The sequence below is a fragment of the Phyllopteryx taeniolatus genome, chromosome 9 (assembly GCF_024500385.1).
Source record: "Phyllopteryx taeniolatus isolate TA_2022b chromosome 9, UOR_Ptae_1.2, whole genome shotgun sequence".
Taxonomy (NCBI): Eukaryota; Metazoa; Chordata; class Actinopteri; order Syngnathiformes; family Syngnathidae; genus Phyllopteryx; species Phyllopteryx taeniolatus.
This window is the reverse complement of record NC_084510.1, coordinates 8,817,799-8,845,463: the sequence shown is the minus strand read 5'-3', so window position 1 is coordinate 8,845,463 and position 27,665 is coordinate 8,817,799. Positions and strand designations below refer to the sequence as shown.

The window sequence follows — 27,665 nt, the reverse complement described above, 5'->3', positions numbered from 1 at the left end:
TCTTGTTGAAAATGTCTTCTCTCCAGATTACAGTATACTGCAAGCAACATAAGAATAACAAAGAAAGGTGAATTAACAATGAAATGTGGACTATACAGACATGTTTGTCAATAGTACCCTCATAGTGAGGGTCCATTAAAATAGGTGACATTATTTGTCATTTTAGACTGTTTTAACAGTTGTCTTTCAGACAAAATTGAGTGAGGCATGCTCTCAAAAACTACTGACCACAAAGAATGCATGGATACTGCATGTAGTGCACATTTCTTTTTAAACTGGCCCCTCTTTTTTGGAAACAGCTGCTGTCAGTCTTGTTTACACATTCGAAACATTGAGCACTCTATACGGATAGCCATTATTGAGCCCTACATTGTAAAACCAACAAATAAATAAAAAATACTTTGCATACAGCCACTTTAACACTAATATTGAGAACATATACATACAGTATATCAGTGTAGTGGATGACCAAAAAAAAAATAAAAAATCTCAATTATATTGCACACAGTTAAGATGAACTGACAGCAGCATTGTCACTGCTTGTCTCTGTGTCACAGTCTTTCTCTGATGGTGCAGAGACTGGTGTTTCTCGGAGAGTGTTTGGTCCACAGTTAGCCTGTCCTAGTCCTTTGTTTGTCAAGTCTGCCGCTGACTCTGCCTCGGGTTCTTGCTGTGGCGCTGTGGCTGCAAACACACCAACGTTTGAAAACAGAAAAATATACTTGTAGTCCTTGTTCAGTGCAACCACCGCATACCTGACTGAGTGCAGGATTTCATGTGTTCTGGCCAGTGGGCCTGCTGGCATGGGTAATCGCAGTAGCTAGTGTTCCAGCAGCAATAAAATATTGCCTCTTTTCTGCAGTTTGCACACCACTGTTTCTTCTTTGTTTCATCCACTGCTTGCTGCTTCTCCAGCTCAGTTTCTTTCTTCACCTCCGCCACCAGGCGTTCTCGTTCCTGCTCCAGACTCTGCCTCATCTCAGCCATTGTAAGCTCTAAATTAGATTAATGTACACAAAATACATGAAGGCATTACATTACACTTGGAGGGGAAATGTATGTGCTTACCATCCACAATTTTAGGTACACCTGTACATACAAATAAAGTTGAGAGCTCCAATAAGAGAGCTGTGTAAAAAATAAACCTCTTAAAACTGCAGTACAATTTGACTGACACACTGTTGAGTATTAATTTAACAGTATGTTTAATAATGACAGTGTTGGGAAGATTATTTTGGAAATGTAGTTGTTACATTTACACTGTTGAAAATGTAATAATAATGTCACTATTTCAATTACTCTCTCATTACTACAGTATATCCCTGAACTGGTTGCCAGTCAATCGCAGGGCACATATAAACAAACAATCATTCACACTCACATTCACACCTACGGGCAATTTGAGTCTTCCATTAACCTACCATGCCTGTTTTTGGGATGTGGGAGGAAACAGGAGTACCCGGAGAAAACCCACGCAGGCACGGGGAGAAAATGCAAACTCCACACAGACTAGGCCGGATTTAAATTCGGGTCCTCAGAACTGTGAGGTGGAAGTGCGAACCAGTCGGTCACCGTGCCGTCCGCTTCGAGGTCATATTTGGAAAAACATGTCTTGTTTGAGACTAGCAGATCACAACCAGATAGAGCCAATCACAAGCATCTGCTCTTGAAGGAGGAAGTGATTTTTTTAAATGCTATTTTAAAATGTAACTACAGTAATCATGCAATTTTCCAAGAGCAACTGTAATGTAATTACACATTTTCTCCCAATAATGTAATGGATTACAATTACATACACTTTGTAATTAAATTACATAAACTAGTTATGTAATTAGTTATTCCCCAACACTGAATACTGACTAGTTTTCAGTGATGTCAAGATGAAAGGTGGATACACAGGTTGATTGGACCATTCCATTGAACTGCCTGTTACGATACCTCACCGGCATGGATTCATTATTTGTAGGAAATAAATAATTTTTGGATTAATTAGGCGAATTTAGTCATTTCCAGCAGCACTCCCAATGAACACTCACATGCTGCCTATAGAGCATTGGAATCACCTCTGGGAGCTTAGAGCTCACTTTCTCCATTTGTTTCATTATCCTTTATTGTATTTTATTTTTGTTCAAGATGTATTTCGGAGAATAAGGACGCTATCAAGACTTTTTTGCCTCTTGCTTAAGATACTTCACCTACAATTGCGAGGAGCAACTGCCTTTTCCGCCTCTAAATGGAGCTGGCTACCTCGGTGAAGTGTATGAGGTTACTTGCCTGCGGATAGACTAACAGCTGTTATAAAACTGTAGGTATTTGTTTACATTCAACTTTTAACTGCTGCACCCAACTTGAGTGAAGTCATGCATGCTGTGATCATGAGATTAGAATGTCAGCCTCCCGGTACCTTCTTACTGGTGGAGACGTCATCATGTTCCTCTCTCTCATCTACTAACAACTTCACACAAAATGTAGATTGGGCAACAAGAGGGAATAAAACGCAGGACCTCCTGTATGTCAATGTGAAGAGAGCATACGGCTCTTCTTCTCTTCCACTGGGAAACTGATCGCAACTTCATGTACCTTGAGACAGGTGGAACACTGGGCAGCCAACAAAAAGGACTGTGACAGTCTGGTCCAATGACACAGAGGAGGCACTGAAGGAGTGTTTCAATGTCAAAACCAAACTCATATCCTTGTTTTGTTTCTAAATATATGAAATATGTTTGAAGATACACCAAGCGCTGAAAACGTGCAAAGACTGACAACAATATAGTACTGAATTGTTGAGACTGTAGCTTAAGGCTCTTTTCATCATATTTGGCCAGATATTTTGGGGCGGGGCTAAAAACCTGAGCCCCATGAAGTCAGCGGGTCGGGGCATATACATTCTAGCATGAGGCCCTCTCCCACTATACAGTTATAAACACCAAGCGCCCTTATTCCATGCAGTGGCCATTCGGCGGAATTGCCACCTCATCATTCATTAAGTTGACCAATTACTACCAGTGTAGCATGCAATTGGCCATGTGTGCACCACGGTCCCCTGTCTGGATGACTTTTTCCCCCTTTTCCCCCCTCCTCCTCCTCACGACGCGTCGCAACTGACAACTCATTACGCCGTCGATTAACGGCCTGCTAATTTTCAACGGATGGCCGCCTCAGAATGTCTCTCTGCGGCTCATGTGAGCGTCTCTCTCCACTTAGGAGGAGCCATGGCACGTCTTTGATTGACAGCTGAAAGTTCAAGGGAGGCACAATTTTGAGAGCATTTAGGGAGACGCACACAGCGTCGGGAAGCTGAAAGAATGTTTAAATACTTGACCATTTTGAAGCCTGATTGCACATAAAACATTTTTTTAACCATTTATTCATTGTCTGGCTTGTTAACAAGACTCTTTTCTGTTGTATGTCAAATTTACATTTCTATTGTCTGTTTGGTTACATTTGAAGGATTACATTTTGTATTTTGATATTTTTATTCTAAGAACATTTGATTTATTTCATTTATCTAAGTTTTACGTTCAATTTTGATTCATGTACAGTACATTGTTTCAGCTGTGGTTGTTTTTTAAAGTGCTCTATAAATAAAGATGAGTCGAGTATATACTGTAATGCATATTATTTTGCTGGTGAATTAAGTCCTTACCAAGATTGTGCTTCATCTCTGACAACTCTTGCTGATGTAACCACTGTAGTTTTTCAATTTCAATTTTAAGCCGTTTCATCTAAAAAACAACAACAACAACACTAAGCAAATGCCTAAATGCAGAGATATGTGTCATCAACTGTGCAAAACAACACCTCAGCAATAGTATTTCCTGAAGTGCTCTTCGAGAGGTCACTGTAGATTTCAGTCACTGTACCTTTGATTGCATCCATTATCTGGAAAATCAAAAAAAATCCTGTTGTATTCTTATGCAGTGTGGAATCAACATCCTTTCCCAGAACACTGAACGTCTGATGTCTCCCAACGAAGTGACGTTATAAAACACAATCATCAACATCTTGATTAAAAATGATGCTTACTTTGTTAGTGTACTTGGCAATATCTGCGGCGACATCTGCTGAGGCTGTAGAGATGTACTGCTCTGTTTCCAGGGATGAGGATGGAGATGATGTGCCTAAACACGATCCTGTAGCAGGACAGCTGGACACCAGCGTGACAGCTGATGTGCTCAATGAAATACAGAAAATGAAATATTTATATTATTGCAAGATTTACAATGGCCATTTCATTGTTGTGTTATGTGACTAGAATGGTGTTAAACTGATAACCTTATCTACCTTTAATTGACTGTCTGGTCTGATAACGTGTGCTTTGGGAAGACTGTTGCGATGAAGATGAAGACACTGATGTTGAGCTGTTGTCAGATGCCTGGATGGACGCCTGTGTCGTTCCTTGTCTGGGCGACGATGCTTGAATTTGTGCAGCCGCCACTGGCTGCTGGCCCTGCTGCTGACGCGTGTGCCATTTCTGTGAGGGGGTCTGGAGCTTGGCGGTGGGATTCCACACAGCGGCGCTCTGCGCTACTGGCACTGTCTCTCGAGGCAGCAGAGGGCGCTGCTTCTTCAGCGCAGGGGTGGTCGAGGCTGACGATGACGAGGAAGAAGGTGGTGTTGCGGGGGCATTGGAGACCGTGGCAAGGCTAACATTTGCAGCAGAAGGCGCAGTGAGGGAGATCATGGTGACGGGAATGGCCATAGGGGACTGAGAGGCAACACTGGAGGGTGTGGAAGGGGTTGTGCTGTTTTGAGACGGGAATGTTGAAGGGGTCAGGGATTTACCTTCAAGAACAAATGTTTTGATTAATTACCCATCCAGACTAGACATCACACTCCCACATTCATAAAAACCAACATCTCACCTTCAGGTTTACCAGCAGATGCCTCTTTAACATTAGTGCTGTCTTTTTTGCGTCTCTTCTTGTCCTTTTTCCCCTGCTCCTCCCCAAGGTCAATAACCAGCTCCCTCTCTGAGTCGGAATCCTCCGCAGGAACATGTTGCTTGACATCTTCTTTCATCTGTCCCTTCTGCCTAGACACAGGCAATGGTGGGGGGGATTTGCTCTTATCTGGATGCTCTTTCTCTGGAACTTTCTCTTGACCCGGCATCTCTGATGGCATTGTACAAACATCCACTGCTGCAGGCTCAGGTACCAGAGGTGCATTGGCTTTGCCCTCTTGGCTCAGAGATGATTGGTCTTGGTCTCTACTTTTGTTCTGGGGTTCGTCAGTCGGTGCAGTATCCTGAGAATCGTCAAACTTAGGTCCGTCATCACTGGCATACTCTGTGTCACTAGAGTCAGATTTACCCTCAGAGTCTTCAGAGTCACTGTGTTCCACACCTTTGTATACCTCAGAAGAGATCTCGTTGATACCTGCAAAATGATTGGAGCACCCAAACAACAAGCAAAGCAATGTTACAAAACCGTGTCCAATACTGACGTATGTGATGAAACATCTACTGACCGAGCTGCGCTTTACAGCTTTCAATGGTTTTGTCCAAGTTCATCTGGAAACGGCTCTTAATCTGCCTTTTGGGAGAGGTGAGAACAGGGGTGGTCCCCAGCTTCTGCAGAACCGTTTCACTGAGTTCCTTTAGGTCCATCTCTGCTTTACTCCGATCTGGAAGAATCCTACATGAATTACTTCCTCACAGCAATATCACACAAAAGCACAATACTATTGTCATTAATACGTTTATTTCATACACATTACAAAAGCATGAGAAATTTACCTAGATTAAGGTTCAAAATGCTTCCTGTCAGATGTGCCTTCTCTTGCTTGGTGTTGCAAGGTTTGTTGCCGTCCAATAAATTGTCAGCTTGACTTGGTCGAGGAGGAGCTGGTGATACTGCACAGAAGTGTTTACTAATGAATAAGACCAGAGGAGATGAAACGTCTCCCGTGGAATTTCATATAAGTGGGGTCAAAGTTACAGTACCTGTGGAGTCCACCGACTCTTCGCCAATACTTCCCTGGCTGTTTGTGACCTTTGCCTGGGACTTGTCTGTTGTATCCTCCCCATCTGAACCTGTATTTGCAGAAGAGTTGGTGCTCATGGGGGAGCGAGGCATGTCACTGAGAGGCAGCCGACGGCCTGCCATGACCCCTCCAATGCCAGCCCCAGACAACATGGTCCTAGCCAGGGAGATCTTTGGTGATGCAGTCATATCAAAGCTCAACTTGATCTTTTCCTGTTTCTCAGGCTTGAAAGGGGTGGATGAGGGGTCAGAGGGGTCCTGCAGCATTTGAAAGCTGTTGTTGTGAGTGTAGGGTGTCCTGAAAGGGGCGTAGTTAAAGACACCAAATTTCTTCCTCATGTTCTCCACATAGACTTCCATCTCTTGCATGGCGCTGTTGAAGATGCTTTTGGTCTTCTTCACAGAGAATGGAATCTCTTTGGACATGAGGTAACAATTGTTTAAAGGGACCCAAGCCCTAAAGGATAAACATGTAAACATCATATGACCTGTTAGTGACACAAACTCTTGAGAACAGACAACAAAGTTGAGTATGTGAAGCACAAAAGATTGAGACCTGTCATGCTGACCAAAGAAGCGAGCATCCACCTGTCCATCTTTGTCACGCAGAGCTTTAGCTGGCCAAAAGGGAAAACCTTTCAACTTAGCCCACACCAGAGGGTGAGGGTTACTCTGTATACACACAGTAAAATACTGAAACGGGGCATTTGGACTCTAGTGAGTAATGTTGGAAGCTCTAGACCACAGGTGTCAAACTGGTGGCCCGGGGGCCAGATCTGGCCCTCCACATCATTGGATGTGGCCCGCGAAAGCAAATCAAAATCGCTCATTGCTTTCTGGTGTAATAACATTGAGGTATTTGCAAGCATTTTTTTGTTACCAATCCCCCTTTGAAAAGAAATGTAATAGTTGAAAAACATGTTTTTATAGGCTTCTGATTTCAAAACTGGTTATTCATCAATGTATTGTGTATACTGTAATTACAGTACATGAGGTAATCTTTCATTTATATGGGTCCACAGTCGTAGCGGCCCTCCCAGGGAAGTCATAACTGCGATGTGGCCCTTGACAAAAATGAGTTTGACACCCCTGCTCTTGACAAACTAATGAAAACATAAACAAGTGCTACTCACACATGGTTCACAGAACCAGTTGTCTCTCTTTTGGCAAGCAGACAAATAACACTCGGGACAGACTTCAATCTCGTTCATCTGCAAAAAGAGATACAAAATTACATTTGCTGAATCAATCACTGAAAATTAATCTCCACTACAAAAAAATGACACAGACCACATATTCACCTCATGTTCACAGATCTTGACGATAACCTTAGCTGTGGCTGTCAGTTTGTGGTTGCCTAAAAATATACAGAAAGTTAGTTAGTTGGGTAAGCAATTGATGATTGTTCATATTATCGTAGTTGTTTATGTTTACAAAGATATACCTATCTATTTAGGATATAATATAGAGGCTAGAATATGCAACACACCTCCGTTGTATATGATGCAGTTATGCAAAATCCACTTTACATCTGCCAAGAAGGCCTCTGTGCAGCCATACATTTTCTTTTTGATGTTCTGTGTTACAAAGGTAAAACGTGTTTTCATATGAGAGCTATTCAACAATGCAAAATGCATGAAATGCTTATGTATTTAAAATCTATTCACACGGGCAAGTTTTTACCTTCTCAAGAGTGCAAAGATCCATTGGGTGAAATATGTATTCAGCATAGTCTGGATGCTGATCAAGGGAAACAGGTTTCTGGAAGAGTTCAGTCTTTAAAATGGAGAAAAAAACAAGAGGGGTTTAAGTTAAACTCAACAGCAAATTTATTGCAAATCCTTCCTCACTATGGCAGATGAGCGCTCCTGTCATGTTACTACTAAATACTCTAAAAGCTGCATCAAAGAAAAGGAGCACAACCAGTGAAGGAAGAAATCAAGACAGGGACTTGTTAGTGGTGTAATTATTACCCAATTAAAAGTCTTTCTCTGCGTGGAAGCTGCATGGGGAGAGCGAGATGACAAGCGGGGATGATCCTGAAAGAGAGTGAGAGGGGCAGCTGTATCCTCACTACCAGCTTGCATGTTTACTTTCATGGTTCCCAGCCATGACAGGTCCAGTATAGTTCAACGTTTGGGAATGTTAGGTGAGTTACATGAAATTATTTCCACATGCAAATTAATAATGTCTCATGCAGATCAATAGAGGACAGGTTCAAGGGGAAGCGACTGATGAGAATAAGATGACCGTGAAAAGCTCTTTATTTGGTTCCATAAGCGCTCTATGCTGACTTGCCAAAGAAAATATGCTCAGGTGATAGAAATCATTAAGAATGAATTATAAAAGGACAATTACAAATTAACGATGGCACAATATTGCAGCTTCTTGCTCCAATACTACATAACCATTTAGCTAGCATCAGATACCCAGGGAGACAGTGATACCAGCATACTTACACCTGGTTGTTTCATCTTCTGAAGAGCAAACTTTAGTAGGTAAGACAGCTGCTCTATAGTCAGCATCATCATGGCTTTGCTCTGAGTCTCAATACATTCAGCAACTGTTATTTTCTAATTAAAAAAAACAAACATTGAGAGGAAAATAGTTCTCGTCACTAGATGTCCAAAGTTAGGTCCGCTATGTTAAAAAACATCAGTAAATGAAACATCAGTCTTTGAATTCTGGTTTCCAACACCCTTACACTCAGAATATTCCTGGGTGAGTACCTCACACTCCGGACAGAACCAGTCGCCCTCAGGCTCGTCTGGTAGTTTGAGGCACTTGGCGTGGTACACCCTGGGGCAGAGCTCACAGCAGAGCACCTGACCCTCGCGGTGGCACAACCAGCAGTAGAAGTCATTCCTGCCGTCCTGTGGTACAACATCAACAGGTTCTGTGGTGAGTGCTGGCTGCTTCACATAGTAAAAGGGACCATGTCTTAGTTCTGACTGGAATGCAGGCAAAAGAAACACAAAGTTGGGGTAAGTCAAAATCAGGCCAAGGCAAACAAAGCCAAGCAAAGATGCACAATGACAACAAAAGATGCAGTGTAGAAAAAAATGCTGTCATCTCTGGGGTCAACCATGAATGCTGAAATTTGATTTTTATCAGAGCATCAGTCCTCCAGCACAACTTAATATCGCTGATATACTAACAATACAAAGGTGAAGCTATAATGGATGAGTCGTAAGCTGAAATTACTTTGAAGAGATGTAGAATGGAGTGAGCTCATTTGTGGTATTTAATTACAGATTTTTTTTTAAATGTTTTACAAAAGAAGATATTGGTTTGTGAAAAACACTTCATGAGAAACTATATCAATAACTAAGAATTGAAGAGGTATAGACATTAAAAGGCCTCTCTCTCCTCTGTCTTGTCAGTTAACGTCAATGGTCCCAGCTCAGCTAATAATGTGGAAAAGTAGTGTCTATATATATATTATTATTATTATTATTGTTAACTTTTTTTTTTTTTTTTTTTCATTTGAAGGTCGTGAACATGGATTTCCGAGCCGAGTTAGAGACACATGGCTGACCATCTTGTTGGTGCATTATTTTGTCTTGCAATTTGCAACCTACAGAATCAAAATCAAATCGTGAGGTTCTTAACATACCCATCCCTAGTTCAAAGGGTTCCGTGCAATTCTGCAGTGTTACAAATAGCTTCAGATTTGAATTCTTCAAAATACATAAAATCATATTAGGGCTGCATGATATTTTGTTTGAGCATTGTCATAGCGATGTACGTGTGCGCAATAGTCACATCGCAGAGTCTGCTGCGATGTTGGTGTACAATGAATCAATATTTGAATATTAAAAAGGGACCAGCAGAGGGACCTGTTTGGACTTGCTCAAAAGATTAAACGCTTGTACAGCTGCTGAATTTCCTATTTCGCTCTCCAGAATAAAGCTAGGCAGGTACACGGCAGCTGCTGGAGTACATGAGGTGTGTTCAGTGACACTGCGTAAATGGGAGTGAATGTGTTCTTTTGTCATACAGAACATATTTGTACAAATGGATTACTAGGAAAACAAATATTTGTATCAAAATGCTTTAGTTAAAACACTGTACGATCACACTGTGACCATATGAAATGTATTTTCTTTTGTAATATATGACTAGATACATTATTTTGTTAATATAGTCTGAGCTGCAAGAAATGCAAAGTTATCAATGTCCTTTCACCATCATTCCTGTCATACAGTGTTGCACGTTTTTGTTTGCACTAAGGACAAAAGTCCTGTTTTCGTTTTAATTCCTCATTTTAGAAACACCATTTAAGCAACAGGTTTTTCCTCATCTTTTTGAGATTATAAAATGAAACCTGCAGCTGGCTACTAGTGTGGACTCAATGGGTGGCAACAATGGGGAAATGAAATGCCAGTTTATTAAAGGTAATAGCCCGTCGGCAACATATTATGGGGGGGGACTACGATGAACTAGTTCATTTTTGGAACGATGAGCTGAACTTTGAACTAGTTCGCGTAGAAAATGAACTTTCCCGACACTGATCCTGTTTAATCTCACATCGCAATTAATTAATTTCCAATATCTTACAGCCCTAAATCATATTATTGTGGGAGGAGCAATCGAGTGCCCATTTGTTTAATATCTCCATGAGGTATAATAAAGTATTGTGTTACCTGGTCTTTGCTGCTAACAGCACCTGGTTTCTTCTTCTTTTTCACTGGACTGGGGGATGTGTCAGCAGAGCCGTGACCATTTGATGAGTGAGACGGACTTGGCATCTTTCGTTTCTGGGTCGTCCGCTCTGTTGAGCCTGCATCTTGCGTTGCAGATGACAGTTTGATATGAATCAGCTAAGGCTCACTGATGACTTCATTTAAGGTCATATACAGTTGTGCTCAGAGGTTGACATCACATACACTCATCATGGCCAAAAATGCCATATTCATTTTAGGGTTTAAATGAATTTTTGGAGTGTCCCTTTTCAAGACTGGAATGATGCAAAAACAAAAATTGGGTCCATGTCATTTCCTGAAATTAGGATTTTTTTCTAATCCTCACAGGGTGAAAAATATTATTATATCAAGTTCAAATAGTTTTAAACAACCCCACTAATATTTTGTTAATTGTCCCTGAGCAAGTTTCACTTCGACCAGACACTCTTTGTAGCCGTCACCAAGCTTTTGGCATAATTCTGGATTGATTTTTGACAACCATTTATGGCAGATTTCATTGAAATTGGAGTGTTTCCTGGCACAGACCTAAATGTTCAATAGGGTAGCAGTCTGGGCTTGGGGAAGGCCATTCCAGAAGCTTAATGTTAACCTGCTTTATAAATTCCTTAGCCTACTTGGTTCATTCCTTCTTCCTTAGTCAGTAATCTCTCAGTCCATGGCAATGTAAAAGTCCCTTCGCGGTGGACAGTGACACTGGAGTCCCAGCACTTTCCAGTTAATGACAGGATTTGGGGTTGCTTCTGAACATCCTGACTAAGTCTGGGCAATTAAACAATTTTATTGATTAATTCAACTGTATTGCTTAGGCCGATAATAGCTGACATGCACCGATGGCATTAACACAGCTACATACAGAGGAGATAGCTTACAAAAACACAGTCAGTGTTGCAAACTTTGTGACTTTTCCGACTCCTCTACCGACTGCTTCTCAAAAAAGCGACTGGCTACGTTAATTCCCACAAAGAAACATACAACATGAGCAGATCCAACATGGGTTGCCATATGACAAGAAAGGAGCTCTGTGGAAGGCAACCACGGTGTCAATCACGAACATTTCCAAAAACAGTGCACATTTATATGGTGTAAAAGCAGTGATCTATTGACATGTTGGAAACTTTTGACCCAAACTGTGTGCTTCCAAACCACAAATATTTTGCTAAGGTTGCTTTGCCTTACCTGCACAACTCTACCAAAGAAAAAGGCGTGCGAGAGCTGGAGAGGATGCCAAGTTACCCTTTGACAAAAGACCTATGGACAAGCCAAAGCCATGTAGTTTGACGGCTCATTTATTAAGTTAAATTGTTGAAACTTTAAGTTCATTTTTTAAAGATTGTTTTTCTATATGTTTTGACATAAGTGACATTTTCCAAGAAGAAGCACTTCTTTTTCTTTTTCAGAAAAAAGGAAAGGGCATTCAAATTGTCTCAATTGTCTTAATTTTTTTATTTGAGTAAAAATATCACAACATGATCCCTTTTTATATGGCTATTAGTCCAGTGCAGCAGGGGTTCAAATCAAGAAAACAAAATCACCAAATAACGATTTTAACAAATTACAATTAAATATCCTGTGTTAAATAAAGAATATAATATCTAGAAAATAAAATAGTATATATGTGTAAAAAAACGAAACAAAAAACAATACAATGATTTGCAAACCCCATTTAAACTATATTCAAGTGAATACACTGCAAAGACCCCTCCTTGAGCTGTCGTGGTGGAGGGCTTTGTGTGTCCCAATGATCCTAGAAGATAAATTGTCTGGGGCTTCATGACCCTGGCAGGGTCACCCTCTATGAAGATGAAAAATTCAGCAGGACGTTTTCACTTGCCCGGACGCGCGTCACCAGGGCCCCCCTCTGGAGCCAGGCCTCGAGGTGGGGCTCGAAGGCGAGCACCTGGTGGCCGGGCCTGCACCCATGGGGCCCGGCCGGGCACAGCCCGAAAGGGTAACGTGGGTCCCCCTTCCCTTGAGCTCATCACCTGTAGGAGGGGCCATAGGGGTCGGGTGCAGTGGGAGCTGGGCAGTGGAAGCAGAGTCTGGGGTCTCTGAGGCGGGCTCTCCTATCTCTGGGGTTGAGGTCACTGAGGTGGTTAAAAAGCTCCTCGGTGGCAAGGCCCCGGGGGTGGATGAGATGTGCACGTAGTTCCTAAAGGCTCTGGAGGTTGTGGGGCTGTCCTGGTTGACACGCCGCTGCAACATCGCGCAGACATCGGAGACAGTGCCTCTGGACTGGCAGACTGGGGTGGTGGTCCCCCTTTTTTAAAAAAAGGGGACCAGAGAGAGGGTGTGTTCCAACTACAGGGGGCTCACACTCCTCAGCCTCCCTGGTAAGGGGTGCTGGAGAGGAGGGTCCTCTCAGATTCAGGAGGAGCAGTGTGGTTTTCGTCCTGGCCGTGGAATAGTGGACTAGCTCTACACCTTCGGCAAGGTCCTCGAGGGTGCAAGGGAGTTCGCCCAACCAGTCTACATGTGTTTTGTGGACTTGGAGAAGGTGTTCTACAGTGTCCCTCGGGGAGTCCTGTGGAGGGTGCTTCGGGAGTATGGGGTACCGAACCCCCTGATACGGGCTGTTCGGTCCCTGTATGACCGGTGTAAGGTCCGCATTGCTGGCAGTAAGTCGGACACCTTTCTGATGAGGGTTGGACTCCGCCAAGGTTGCCCTTTGTCACAGATTCTGTTCATAACTTTTATGGACAGAATTTCTAGGCACAGCCGAGGTGTACAGGGGTCCGGTTTGGTGACCTCAGTATTGCATCTCTGCTTTTTGCCAACTCTCACTGGTGTGGTTCGCAGCAGAGTGTGAAGCGGCTGGGATGAGAATCAGCACCTCCAAATCTGAGACCATGGTCTTCAGTCGGAAAAGGGTAGGGTGCCCTCTCCAGGACAGGGATGAGATCCTGCCCTAAGTGGAGGAGTTCAAGTATCTTGGGGTCTTGTTCACGAGTGAGGGAAGAATGGAACGAGAGATCGACAGGCGGATCGGTGCAGCGTCTGCAGTGATGTGTACTTTGTATCGGTCCGTTATGGTAAAGAAGGAGCTAAACCGAAAGGCGAAGCTCTCGATTTACCCGTCGATCTACGTTCCTACCCTCACGAGCTGTGGGTCGTGACCGAAAGAACAAGATCCCGGATACAAGCGGCCAAAATGATTTCCTCTGCAGGGTGTCCGGACTCTCCCTCGGAGAGAGGATGAGAAGCTCGGTCATCCGGGAGGTCTGTTTTACATAATCTCCCAACTGCATTGGAATTCAGGTTTGTACAATTTTGATTGTGTGGATTAAAGAAAATTCTAAATACATTTAAAATTATGTACCGAAGTCTTGCTTTTAAAAATCATGAATACAAATATTTTGTATAATCATTCCACTCTGGGAAAAGAATGGTTAAAATAATTAAAAGCCCCAAATAAATAATTAAATTAATGCCGTTGATGAACACAAACTTCTGTCCACAACTATAAACCCCAATGAACAAATGAATGCAAAGTTATACAAATAAGGTCTATTAAAATAAAACATGCAAACTATGTGTAAAGGAATATAAAACCTTTGCAGTATGTATGATTCATTCTCACCTTTTGATCTCGTTGAGCTTTCCATTTCCTCTGTTGGAGTGTCAGTGGTCTTTACTTCCTCTGCCACACCAGTGTAGAAAAGGGAGTTTAATTACTACATATCACACCATGGAAATTACAGAGTAAACATTTTCAAACTTGAACCACTGGTGCAGTTTAGAAGTTTGTATCAATTTTACCAACTTTTGAAGCTACGAACGTTGATATGGAAAGGATTTCAGTCAGGCAAACCTATGACTTTTTTAACATATATATGCCTTGTACGAGAGCAGTTGTCTTGTCTAGCAGTGTCACCCAAAGCCATTCCATTAGAGGGTTTAATCTGACCCACAGGATGCATAGAAAAATATTTCTAGCATATCTAGCGACACCAGATATGTGTTAAGATTTCTATCATTTTCGACTTGTCTGGGAAGCCATGAATATGAATAGGCTTAGTCCTCACTTCTGATTGGGTTGCTTTGCATTAAAACAAAGGGAAAAACACAAACCTATTGTTATTTATATTAATTATGCGATGATTTTCTTGGTCTGGCCCAAGGATAGGCAACTGGCATTTCTGAAAAAAATAAATAAATAAAAATGTCTCCTATACCATATCTGATCAGCTTTAAATTGAAAATAGCACCCTTCACCACTAGATGGGAGACATCGCTTAGCGCTTTCTTAGGGGTCTTCTCAGTCAGAAAAATAGGAAGCTGTTTATGCAGGTATGTTCAACACATTTAAAGGCAAGCCTATAGGCCCATTTAATTCCTCTCTTTGCAATTTAATAGGTCCTTGCTCCTCCGCTTACATGCTAGCGCCTCCCACCAGAAATCCCACCGAGTAGACGAAAAGATTGACAAAGAAACGAGGCGGGAGAAGGTAGGAATATTTGGGGGAAATGAGACTGTTGTTCTTCCATGACATCATTTCATGGGGACGTCAACTAAATATGAGATCACATCATTGACGCGTCACAAATGAAACATCCATCCATTTTCTGAGCCGCTTCTCCTCACTAGGGTCGCGGGCGTGCTGGAGCCTATCCCAGCTATCATCGAGCAGGAGGCGGGGTACACCCTGAACTGGTTGCCAGCCAATTGCAGGGCACATACAAACAAACAACCATTTGCACTCACATTCACACCTACGGGGAATTTAGAGTTTTCAATTAACGTGCATGTTTTTGGGATGTGGGAGGAAACCGGAGTGCCCGGAGAAAAACCACGCAGGCACGGGGAGAACATGCAAACTCCACACTGGCGGGGCCGGGGATTGAACCCCGGTCGTCAGAACTGTGAGGCAGACGCTCTAAGCAGTCGTCCACCGTGCCGCCCAAATGAAACATGTGGCTGAATTATTACTTTCACCACAACTGTCCACTTTATGCTTTATGTTTCAAGTGGGATTAAATTAATAATGGGGTGGATCTAAAGTGTGTTATTTGTAAGTCGCTTTGGTCGTCCTCGATGTCTGCGGCCAGGAAGTCAATCTGTTTTTATGCAAAGAAATTAAAGCCTTTCTTAGAATAACTTCTAAAATATTATTATGCCATTATTGTCGTGAGCAGTAATATTAAACATCTGAGTAGTATTATTACAAATCTATAATTTTCAGTTTGTCATTCTTTGAAATCCTTAGGGGCTTTTCCACCACAGGGACCTTTGCAGGAACTTCCCTAGCTACCCTGGTAGCTTGAGTTCCCCGTGTCCCCACTGAAAGCAATTTAGCAGGGTACGGAAGGTTCCTCCTGGATTATTTCATTCCTTCTGTCGGATAGGGTCTTCTGAGAGCTACCAGGAATTCTTTGAAGGGGGAGGGCTGTGCTGCCGAATGCTTATTGGTTGACAGACCTTGGTTGGCGTTTACTTTTTCATTCACACAGCACGCATATACTGAATGTGGCGTTACGCAAGGCTTGAAATAAGATGATTGAAATAAGATACATTGAAAACCAAAACTTCCAAACACCGATCTTCGTTTTCCCGCTGAGCCGCACTTGGTGGACAAGGAGCAGGCTGGACAAACTCTGTGCTCGCCGAGCTTGGCTTCGGCCCAGCGCCGAGTCATGGCGGCAGACTCAGTGACGAAGTACGCCACCACGGGCTCAGCGGCGAGCCGCTTGCAGCCCCGGCGGCAAGGTCCACCACTCCATCGAGACCAAGCAGGCGTTTACGTCTTCCTCGGCTGGGCCAGAGAAGACAAACACCGGCGTGAGGCTGGCCGGCGGGAACGCTCTGATGATCTAATCCAGTCAGTCGGGGGGGGGGGGGGGAATAAAAAATACCGCATTTTGGGGGGTAAAAAATAAATTAAATGCCATTGTCCATATTGCAATACAAGGAAATGAAGCCCGGCTTTTTGTCTGTGTGTGTACATTTACAAATAAATATTTGCAATGTACAGTCTGTTTTTTTTCCCCATGCAAACACATTTCCAAATAACAAATACTTCACACTGCTGTATTTAAAAACTGACTAAGAGCTGTGCATGAAGTAATGTATTATTTTATTTATTTAACTTATATATTTACCTTATCCAGGTAAGGTATTTGCAATGCCAATCTGGCTGCAGACAGCAGAGTAAAACAAAGCAAAATAGAAGCAAATACAGTACATCTACAAACTGTATAAAGTGATATAGTTACAAGTTAAATATTACAATACATCATTGCACATGGCAAATAAAAGGTCCATAAAAGGCATGTGAGCGGATGTTCTCTAAAGCTGGAGAACTTGCATGAAGAAAAATGTAATCACCTGAATGTCAAGATATTAGAAAAACTTGTTTTTTTGAATAAATAAAAATATAAATAAATGCAGAAGACTGCAGATGACTACAGATGTGATTTATTGTTCTTGAATTTGTAGTGGAACTGTGTAAGGATTCAGGCTCATGTCCCTATTGCATGTTCCAGCTGATTATATAGTCATCTGCAAGCTTTTATTGCACCATCTAGTTATGTCATCTCAATAAAATAGAATAAATATATTCTAACATTGAAATGTACCTGTATGTAAAAAAACTCCCTACCTCAAAGATTGTCTGCAGCCAGGTTGGCATTGCAAATGAGAATCAGTTCTCAATTGCCTCACCTGGATAAAGGGTTAGGTTTTAAAGGCATCAAAAATATTTTAAATTCAGATTAAAGATATAAAATAAAGACACTGGAAATAGCAGCATTTTTTGGATCCAGTAGGTGTCATTATTGAGCAACATCAGCCTCGTTTGCTTAAGCTACCCTGAACTAATAAGTGCGATGGAAACACAAACCACATCGGCCACAGGAACCTTCTGCTTCCAGGAACTCCTGCTACCAGGAACTCAAAGTTCATGGTCTGGTTGGTGGGAAAAGCCCCTTTTGTGATCATTGCATGTTGCATAATGAACTTTCCAATACTGTTTTGTATTGTATTTTAAGACTTACAGCGCCAGGTTCCCCACAAACATGCAACATGAGTCAAGGGGTTGTAGGCTGTAGCTGGGGTTGCCGCCGAGTGTTAAGTGGCTCTGCTCAATACATAAAGTTATGTAAAACAACTGTGTTTTACTGATGAATTAATTTGCTTTTTATACATTAAAGTCATATGAAACAAACTTTAACTTTAACGGATGTCTCCATAAAATGAAAGCATCTCAGAAACGGCAAAAATCTCCTCACCCACGAATGTTTTCCTCAACTCCTCAATGGAATTTTTGTTGGAAGGAGCTAAATTGGAGACAAGAGGAAGGACCAAGGACCAATGAGCCTGCTAACAGAGAAACTATATCCAGCCATGGAGGAGTGGACTCTCTTTGTCTGTCTGACCAGCTCAACGTCTTGCTGTGGTGCTTCTGTTATACTGCCTTGTGCATGGTTCCTTTGGTGTTTCCTTTTTCTCTTTTTCTTAGTTAATTATGAACATCCTTTTTTTTTGTAAAAGACGATATAAAATGTAATTAGTTTAGGTGTTACTTACAATACGCATGTTAAAAAAAAAAACCTGCAAAATGGCAGCTGTGCTTGTTATGCCGCTAACACACAATATTTCTGGCGCTCCTCAAAACATTCATTCATTCATCTTCCGTGCAGTTTATCCTTACTAGGGTGGAGGCTGGAGCCTATCCCAGCTGACTCTGGGCAAGAGGTGGGGTACACCCTGAACTGGTCGCCAGCCAATCGCAGGGTACATGCAAACAAAGAACCATTCGCACTCACATTCACTTCTACGGGCAATTTAGAGTTTTCAATCAACCTACCATGCATGTTTTGGGGATATGGGAGGAAACCAGAGTACCTGGAGAAAACCCACACAGGCACAAAGAGAACATGCAAACTCCACACAGGTGAGGCCGGATTTGAACTCAGGTCCTCAGATCTGTGAGGCGGACGTGCTAACCAGTCGCACACTGTGCTGCCCTCCTCAAAAGAGAAGACGGCTGTGGTTTGGCTGGCCAAATAAGACATTATACCGGTACCTTACAACATAACACTGCATTAATAATTGGCGGCAGGAGCGATCTTATTAATGATCTGAAATGTTTATGTGCTCATGCATGAGAAAGCCAACATGGGCTTTGACTTTGTAGATTATTTTGAGTTGTTCTGGTTATTTGGGCACCTGCGCCCATGTTCATATAAGATTAATTGTGATGCGCCCTGACCCACCTCTTAGAATTGTGCTGTGGCCAGGAAATTATACCGTGCATTAGCATGGATCGGAGGCCTTCCACTAGTCAAGTGAACCGATGTCGAGTGTCCACATGCACAATATTTCTGTGAGTCCACCCAGAGGTTCAATATTGGCCCGAGAGTGTACAGCCGCCACAATGGCAGTAAATGGGAGACCAGATAGAGACAAGGAGCACTCTGGCAACGCAAGACAATGAAAGACAAACAGAATGTTGTGGAGCGATTATAGACAATTAAAACAGAGATGCTGCGTTGTGGGCGCCAATATAAATACTCTATATCTCAACATTGAGATTAACAGGCATCTCAAAAGAAGCAAACCATGTCCAAAAATATCTTCAAAGGTGAGGGGCAACGAGAGATTAGCCTAGTAATCACAAAAGATGTGGTACCCTCAATTTGGGCCTACCGGTTTAAAAAAAAACCTGACCGACCTACCGTAACCCTCATTTCATTGACCATTGTGACAGCAGCACAGTACATATAGTGATTATTGCAATACCACCCCCCAAGGTGCTCAAATCCAATCTAGTGTCTAGTGCTTTACCCATTTCTGATGTTTTTCACACAGGGGTCAGCCATCCCAACAGTCCATCAACTGACACATAAACATCAATAGACCCACATCGATATGCTCGCTACCACTGGTCTGTCTAAAAGAAAAGGAGTGCTTTGCCACCATCTTAAGCCATCTTTAGGCAATTATAAACCTTTTGGGTGTCAATTACTCATGGATTTTTGCTTTTCATAGAAGGAATGGTCCGCTGTCCCCCACGAATAGCGGGGGAACACTGCATCCTCAATCCAGTGTTGAATTATTTGGTTGAAAAACATATGCCTGATCCCCACACGAAAGAGCCATGCCTATGGACTATGGTAACCAAGTGACAACTCACTTCGTCAAAAGACACTACTGTAGGTGGTGATGGAGAACAGGAAATCTGTATGAATATATAATGCTCTTACGAGACCATGCGCCCAAATAAAGTTCCTAAATAAAAATCACTCCGCTGAACATGGGCCTAAAAATAACAAAGAGCACTGTAATCTTTTGTGTCTGAAATTCAAACCAACTGTATCGTGGATTTGTAGTCCCTCCCCTTTCTAAAGAAGCATTTCTTTAATATGCAACTAAAATTCTGGTGCCTAAATACCCGCTAGGTATTTCACACTATCAGTCAGTCAGTGCTTCAGCCTGATGTCAAGCTTATTGTTGTTTGCAGGCTCTCTGACGATAGAGCAGAGCTTTTTAATAACCTTGCTCACCAAACCCTTTCACACATCATCCTCCTCCTCCACCATCACTAAAGCGAACGATGTGATGATGTGTTTGCCGTGAGCACAGACCATACACAAAGACAGATATAAGGGCAGTAAAAAGACATTATGGCCTCCTCAACCACCCTGTCTGGACAGTCTTACACAATTCATCACAGCAATTTCCCGTGTAGTTCAGGAATACAGCAACAATAGACATCAGACAAATACAAGACACCCAATTCTATGGCAGAAATATTATCAAACAGAGAATTACACATCACTAGTGCATATGGTAACATACAACCATTTCCACATCCTACACCACCATAACATCCATGCTTCAATGAAGGAAATCAATAGCATGCCTTCCATTCTTACTCACATAAAGATTCTTCATCCTATTCTTTAACTGTTTTCAATTATAGAGGGCGTTGTGAAATGAGGGAAACGATGGTTCCAAGTATCCCAGAAGGCCTCCTCTCCCTGCTGCTTCCTCCTGCAATTGTCAATCTTTAACCTCGGCTGCAGGCGTCTGATTGGTTTAGCCAGCACTCCGAGGTACGTGATTGGACGCTAAGCTCAATGTACCACATAAGCTTTTCTGCTTCTTCATCTCCTCAGCCACAGTGCTGCAATGCAGAGTACTGCTGTCCACTATTCCTGAAAACCAAGTCCCCAGTTTCCCCTTTAAAGCACGCAAAAGGCCCTGTATCTTTCATTAGACGTAAAATGCAGCTCGATGAGCTAAACGGCGAGAGGATCAGCTTCCCTCCTCTCTGTGCTCTCAGAGGTGTATGGCATCCATTTTGATGAGGCTTTCTCTCTCTCTCTCTCTCTCTCTCTCTCTCTCTCTCTCTCTCTCTCTCTCTCCCCCCAACTGCTCGAACCACACAAAAACAAGTCCACACCGCACCAGTTGAATGTAGTGAACAAGGACCACATGAAGGTTATTATGGCCCCCTAGGTGTTAATATGCAGTAGACACAAAGACATGGCTTAAAAGTCATAGGTCTGATTTAGAAGGCATAACCTAATACCATCACAAGCCATCCCCTTTGTCTGTTGCTTTTTTAAGTTACACTGAGTAAATATTTGCCTGCATGAATTTGCCTGAATAACAGACCAAACACAAAGTGAAAAGCGAGAGATTTTCTCCATATTTATGAGGAGAATGTTTCTGTGTAATGTAATTGTTGAGATCATTAATATTAATTGCAATCAAAACATAATACTGGAGGACAAAAGTATAAATATGTTCTCAAACAAAATCATGTCCAGCCCTAAGTGACAGGTTAAGTTACAGCAGAACTGGTCATCTGGAAGACATTGATAAAACAGAAACGAAATGAAATGCTGTGACAAAATGCAAATTTGATCATCATACCGGGAAAGGACAAGTATGACCAGAAAAGAAAACACTGGGGGGGAATCTATTTTTTTTTTTTCAGTCAATGGAGAGTGAGCTTGAACTCAAACACTAAGCAAGTCTTCATAACCAGGCCAGAGTGTATGTAGTGAGGTCTGATAATTTCATATTTGCCAGCAGAAAAACAGATTCAACAGTATTGAGGCTGAAACAGAATCTAACCGGCAGACAGCGCTCAACAACCACACTGTATGATTTACCAGACTCCTGCACGCAGAAAGCAAATAAGCAACCCAAGTATACAGCACATAGAAACAAGAGTCTCCCAAACCTGTTTGCCCTTCAGACAGGTTTTCGAACCAGGGATGAGATGAGATTTCACTGCAGTGTCTATTCAGAGGAGATCCTTCCCTTCTTCTCTCCTCCCGCTTACATACAAGTAACCAGTGTGCTTGGAGCAGAGGGACAGAAAAGGGGAAGCTCTCTAAGATGGCTGACACTCTGAAGCAGAGAACACTGGGAGGCAGTGCACACCATTAGGATTCAGCAATTCCTTGTACTCTTGTGATAAATAAGCTGCTATAGCATACTAGGCCTGAAGATCATTTGTACTTTACAACGCTATCCTAACACTGGCGAGGGGCTTACAGAATTAGGCCTGCATTTAAGACACGTTTCAATGTAAAAGGCACAATGTATGGTAAAGTGAACTGACTTGCTATGAATGAGGAAAGTACTAGGTGATTGTTTTTCAGGTTGTTTTTTCCAGGTGTGTTTGTTTGATATACAGTTGGCAATAGTGCCTGGCAGTGTTGCTCTGATGCCAGCTTGAGGCCTAAATTAAACTTGCTGTGCTGTCAGTCTGCCATCTGTTAATTCCTTTGGGGTGTCCCCTTTGCAATGGTGGCTGTCTCGTCCAGTCTGAATACCTCAGCAGGCCTGCAGCCTAGACAACTCAGGCCACTGCAAGCCACAAAAGGAAGGAAGGATTCTTTTGTTAGAATACCTGACCTGGTAAGCCCAAATAAGTCATGTACAGAGACCTATCCCCATTAGCAGCGGTAGTCTGGTTGAAGTACAATGCTATGCTCATCTTTTCAGTTTAAATTCTATCATGTGTTGTGACAAAATATTCCTTCCCCTCCCCCGGTTTTCAAGGCATAGCTCATATATGGCTGATGCCTTAACAACAGAGTAAGATTCGGTGAAAGAATGAAAATCTTGCTTACCTCTGTGGATGCATGTCTAACAATTCTGTGTGATATGTCAGTGCTTATTACAACATGGAGGACAGCCCTGTCAGCCCTCACCCTGCTCCGAGCAGAGCCACGCTCTCATTCTCCACAAGCTGTCCTACGTGCTGCTCTCATAAGAAGCAAATGCTGACTGGACAGACACGCTGGCAAAATGTAAGACAGCTGCTGATTGGCTGCCGCACTTCCTGGCTGCTTGTCTTTTGTTTGGCTCAGAGATGCGGAGCCACTAAAAGATGAGGCTGAAACACAAAGCTCACCCTTCGGCAGTTGTGCTTTCAAGCATTTTATACTGTCTATTAATAATGACTTCAGAGACAAGGCTGTCCCTACCCCAGAACAAACTGAATCAATATTCCCCACCCTCAATGAAAACATAAGATGTTCTTTTAATAATTAAAAAAAAAAAAGGTAACAGGTTACGTGGTAAGCTTTAGGGAGTTCAGAATATTTACTGAGAAACTTGAACTTCTCTCTCTGAGTGTTGGCCTCATAGCTCAGTGGTTAGAGCACTGGTCTTGTAAACCAGTGGCCGTGAGTTCAATTCTCACTGGGGCCTGTGTATTTTAGGGCTTGCTTTTAAAACTGGAGGGTTGAAGGTTGAAGGCTCCACTTCACACATGACCCGAATGAGGACAACCAGTAAAGATGCATGGATGGATTCGTGTGATTGTTGTTGAGAGAACACTGAAAAGGAGCATGTGTCTAGGCCAAAATTAATATCAATATGTTCAAGCAATCTGTTTTGTATTTTCAAAATCTCTATAGCAAATCACAATCACTATTGTATATGGCCTACAAAATTGTGGTTTAAGCACTGATGGTCATTGAATTTATGACAGTGATAACTTTGATCAGTGATTCCCAAACATGGTGCTGGGGCAAATTAATGTGCCAGGAGAGATCATCAAGTGTCCTGCGGCAAATTGTCTAATTTCATTTAATTTGTCTGAAAATTATTCATTTACTAAGAATAATCCATCTTTTTTCAACAATCTATTGTAACAATTAAATAGTCTTCCACTAGATTACAGGTTGGCAACCTTGAATACTCAACAAGTCATTTGGACTATCTTCTACAAGGGGGGGGGGGGGGGGGGGGGGGGGACGACAAAAAAAACCTGGAGCCACAAAACCCTTTTGACATCTAAAGTCAGGATAGCACCGCACATATGTTGTTGTTTTTTCATTACTTACTAAATCAAATCAAATTTAATAAAATGTAACCCAAAATGCTTCACAGAGATAAAAACAGACAATTAAAAACACAGAATAAATACAAAGACCCACCCCTCAGATTCCCACTATAACGTTTCGCATTTATGAAATCAGTTAACTGCTTATAGAGAACGCAAAATGTTATTTCTGCATGTAACAAAAAAAAAAGATGCTTGGTTTAAGCTTACTTTCAAACAAAATAGTCAATGTCTATTTGAGTCCTCCTCGTATTTATGAAATTAAAGCTAAATTATCCACCTGTAGTGAACCAAAAATGCAAACCAAAACTGCTGTCTGCTTCTGTGTTACGTTATCATTTTATCATGTGTAGAGCACGCAGTCAGCTGGAAACCTGACTAAAAAAATAGGACTATTTCACTGAAAAATGTAAAATATACATTTGCAAAAAACCAAACAAAAAACAGCCAATTACAATTTTTATTTCAGCTGGTTTCTGTGATAATGTAAGAAATCTCAACTCCCAGCGTCGGCACTTCAGGGCTGTAAGTTGTCACCTTCATCTTAACACACAATCATAAATTGTCATCTGTGAGGTTATATGAACGATCCTAGTTTTATATAACAAGTAGCATGAAACGTTTCTTTGATTTTTCCATGGTTCACCTACTGAGGGTCGAATAGCTCAATAAATGTTGGCACCAGGTGAAGGCAGTTGTGACTCATATTTTGAGCGAGAAAAAAAAAAAAAAAAGGTTTAATTTTAATGTTACAAGAGAACAATTATTTTCAAATTTAGGGTCACATTTGAAAAACGCGCAAAGTAAAACAAAAACTAATTTAAATTGAATACTCATTATTGGCTTTGCAAAGACACAGCGAGAAGGATGAAAGAGCCACGAGTTGCCTACCCCTGCACTAAAGGGTAGAAGGTACTGTACATTATTAATCAGTGTGTCATCTTTTTGTGACATTTGTGACATTTTTTTTCTAGGGATGGCCGAGTACCGATATCAGGTATTGGTATCGGGCCAATACCGGCCATATTTCAAAGTGTCGGGAACTCGTGACGGCTGCCGACAGGAGTCGCTAGTAAAGGCACACAAAAAAACTAAGTCCTCCTCACCAGTAGTTGGCACTGCACTGCGGCGGTTTGAAACATCGGCTAATCATCATGTGCGTTAGCGCTGTCATTGTCCATCCATCCATTTTCTGAGCCGCTTCTCCTCACCAGCTATCTTCGGGCGAGAGGCGGGGGACACCCTGAACTGGTCGCCAGCCAATCGCACGGCACATATAAACAAACCACCATTTGCACTCACATTCACACCTACGGGCAATTTAGAGTCTTCAAATAACCTACCATCAGTAGTAATAGTATCAGTCTGAAAAAGTGCTATCAAACATCCCACCTTTTCCCAATGTACAGTGACTAATCTGCCTTCTTGGCTCGATAAAGGGTTGGGAAACACTGACTTAGATGATGAAGCAGTCAATACACAATCATTAGTACTTTACCACTTCAGGTTCATAGAACATTAATCCAAAGCATTGATACAGTAGGTCATTTGTAAATGGTTGCTCGAATTGATCCTAAACACATGTATGCTCATAATTAATGTCATTAGGCAGCAGGTAAGCACTTACACGTCTATAAACATCTGTCGTTCCTAGGAAAAGAAAGGCAGCAATGACCTCTTGTGGCAAACATATACACATATTAAGGCAATCTGGCTGGGATTTCATGGATGAATGATTTTTAAGTTTGACTGATACGCCTGTTCGATCATGCTCAGTCTCACATAAACCAGATCCAAGATTTTAAGAAACCACTAGATTTGACTTCTCAGTTTCTTTTGGCCCATAAAATTCCTGTTGGCTGATTTTCTAAATATAATACCAATACAAATGTTTTGTTTTTAAAAAAAAATTCTAAATTAAGAATTAGCGTGACCTACAGGGATTGCTTGAAACAGCAGCTTGGCATTTGATGTGAGACAATTGTCAAGTCAGTTGGACATTTTGGATCACCCTGCTCTGGCATAGCATTTTATATTGTAGCAGTGTTTCTGTTATTAGTACATTAGAAACATAGAAATATCCCAAACCGATAAAAGGACTGGATGGTTTCATATAACGTGATAAAATGAAGAATTTGTGAATACAATATCAGCACAGCGGAACCTCACATTTTCAGGCGAGAGACTGAGTAGATCTTGGACTGGTCGACAGCCTATTGGAGGACACATATTGACAAACAACCATTCCCAATTTCGGATTATTTAGTCTTTAATTAGCCTCGCTCAATTAACCACGAGGCAGAACACGCAATCTCCACTCAGGAAGGCTGAAGCTGGGATTCAAACCATGCACCTCTGGTCTGTGAGGCAGGCGTGCTTACCGCAAAACACCACCGTGCTGCCTTTTTTTTTTTTTTATACAAATGATACAAACTTATTTAAAAAAAAAATTTGTTTGCTAATTTCAAAGTGCAATGCATGAAGTGGCTTCACTTGCACCAAGCCTCCTTTTCCTCTCCCTTAAACAAATGCCTCTCATCTGCGTTGTTAGTGTACTATATGTGAATAGTTTCATTTTTGTTATTTTATTATATTGCAGTTCACTTATTTTTGATGGTCGTATTGTAATGGTAACATCTGCAAGTCGAGTTGGCCGGCATCATCATGAAGTTGACCATGCAAAATATTACAGGTAAGAAAAATTATAAACACTTCAAATCACAGATAATGTACAGCACAATATTTTCATTAATATTAAATAATTGTAAATGTTCTGCACGTTATGGTGTTTTTTTTTTCGTGTACTGTTAAAAAATAGTGAATATAGTTACAATCTCTTTAGAACTAATTAACCGAGGCCGTGGGATGTGTGTCGACAAACAATTGCGCGTACCGTATTAGTAGTCTTATGTAGCTGCTTTTCTTCTATTCCCCCGCCCCCCCTTATTACAAATAGCAAATTAGTGTGCGTGCGTGTGTTCAAGCAACATGTAACACGAATTCATTTGAGCTCGGTAATTTTACGCAGAAATAATTAATTACCTAGGCCGCGCCACACGTTCGAAACCCACACAATTAGGTGCACATTTAGCTCATGTGAATTGATTTTTTTTTATTTTTTATAAAAGCGCAAACGCCTCGACGTGATTGGTAACAGTAACCACATTTGTCCGGTTACGAAATATATTCCTATTTTTGCCGTTTTGTGTTTGTGTTAGCCATCGTACCGTTTGATTGAGCTTGTGACGACATCTGGCTCGTGTGAGTGACTTCGTCGTAAGGACTCCTGCAGGCCTCAAGAGGGCGCTGTCGTCAGTCACTTGCCGTCTTGTCGATCGCGTTTCTATTTATATTGTGACCGCACGATAGTACTGGTTGGCACATTTTAGACATAAATGCAGGAAATTGAAAGGAAAAAAAAAATCGCATACTGTTGCTTCTGTTTCACAGTGTAGCAAGTCACATGCCCTGGAAAGTTAACTATGAATCAGATGGGTAGCTTGAAGAACAATATTATGTAAAGCATGGACAAATGTAACCTACTTTACATTATACAATACCAGCTTTATACTAGCAATATCCATTACACCCTACTGCTGGTATTATGTTTTGTTATTTATTACACATGAAATAAATATATGAAACGCAAAACTTGAGTAAAGACCA

General features: G+C 41.7%; 1 protein-coding gene and 1 non-coding gene across 22 annotated transcripts; one reads left to right on the top strand and one right to left on the bottom strand.

The window, feature by feature from the left end:
* On the bottom strand, positions 1-27,307 carry LOC133483254 (MYND-type zinc finger-containing chromatin reader ZMYND8-like). Of its 21 annotated transcripts, XM_061784201.1 has the most exons (22): positions 22,780-22,881; positions 22,266-22,513; positions 14,268-14,327; positions 10,631-10,773; positions 8,714-8,935; positions 8,444-8,557; positions 7,958-8,023; positions 7,668-7,760; positions 7,474-7,561; positions 7,286-7,341; positions 7,118-7,195; positions 6,541-6,656; positions 5,945-6,441; positions 5,738-5,854; positions 5,470-5,625; positions 4,866-5,378; positions 4,285-4,785; positions 4,027-4,166; positions 3,802-3,882; positions 3,647-3,725; positions 756-995; positions 1-684 (listed from the first exon to the last, which is right to left on the bottom strand). In XM_061784201.1, exons 3-22 carry the CDS (start codon positions 14,290-14,292, stop codon positions 509-511), a joined length of 3,501 nt encoding a protein of 1,166 aa, XP_061640185.1. In that variant the 5' UTR covers positions 14,293-14,327; positions 22,266-22,513; positions 22,780-22,881; the 3' UTR covers positions 1-508. The 21 variants fall into 21 exon arrangements, 17 of the variants coding, with proteins under 17 accessions (XP_061640185.1, XP_061640180.1, XP_061640191.1 ...); XM_061784196.1 differs by lacking the exons at positions 22,266-22,513; positions 22,780-22,881 and adding an exon at positions 27,227-27,307; XM_061784207.1 differs by lacking the exons at positions 22,266-22,513; positions 22,780-22,881 and adding an exon at positions 27,227-27,307 and having other exon boundaries at positions 8,714-8,857.
* Positions 23,290-23,362, top strand: trnat-ugu (transfer RNA threonine (anticodon UGU)). Its single transcript has one exon. It is a non-coding gene; the product is annotated as a tRNA-Thr (tRNA).
* Positions 27,308-27,665: the final 358 nt, after the last annotated feature.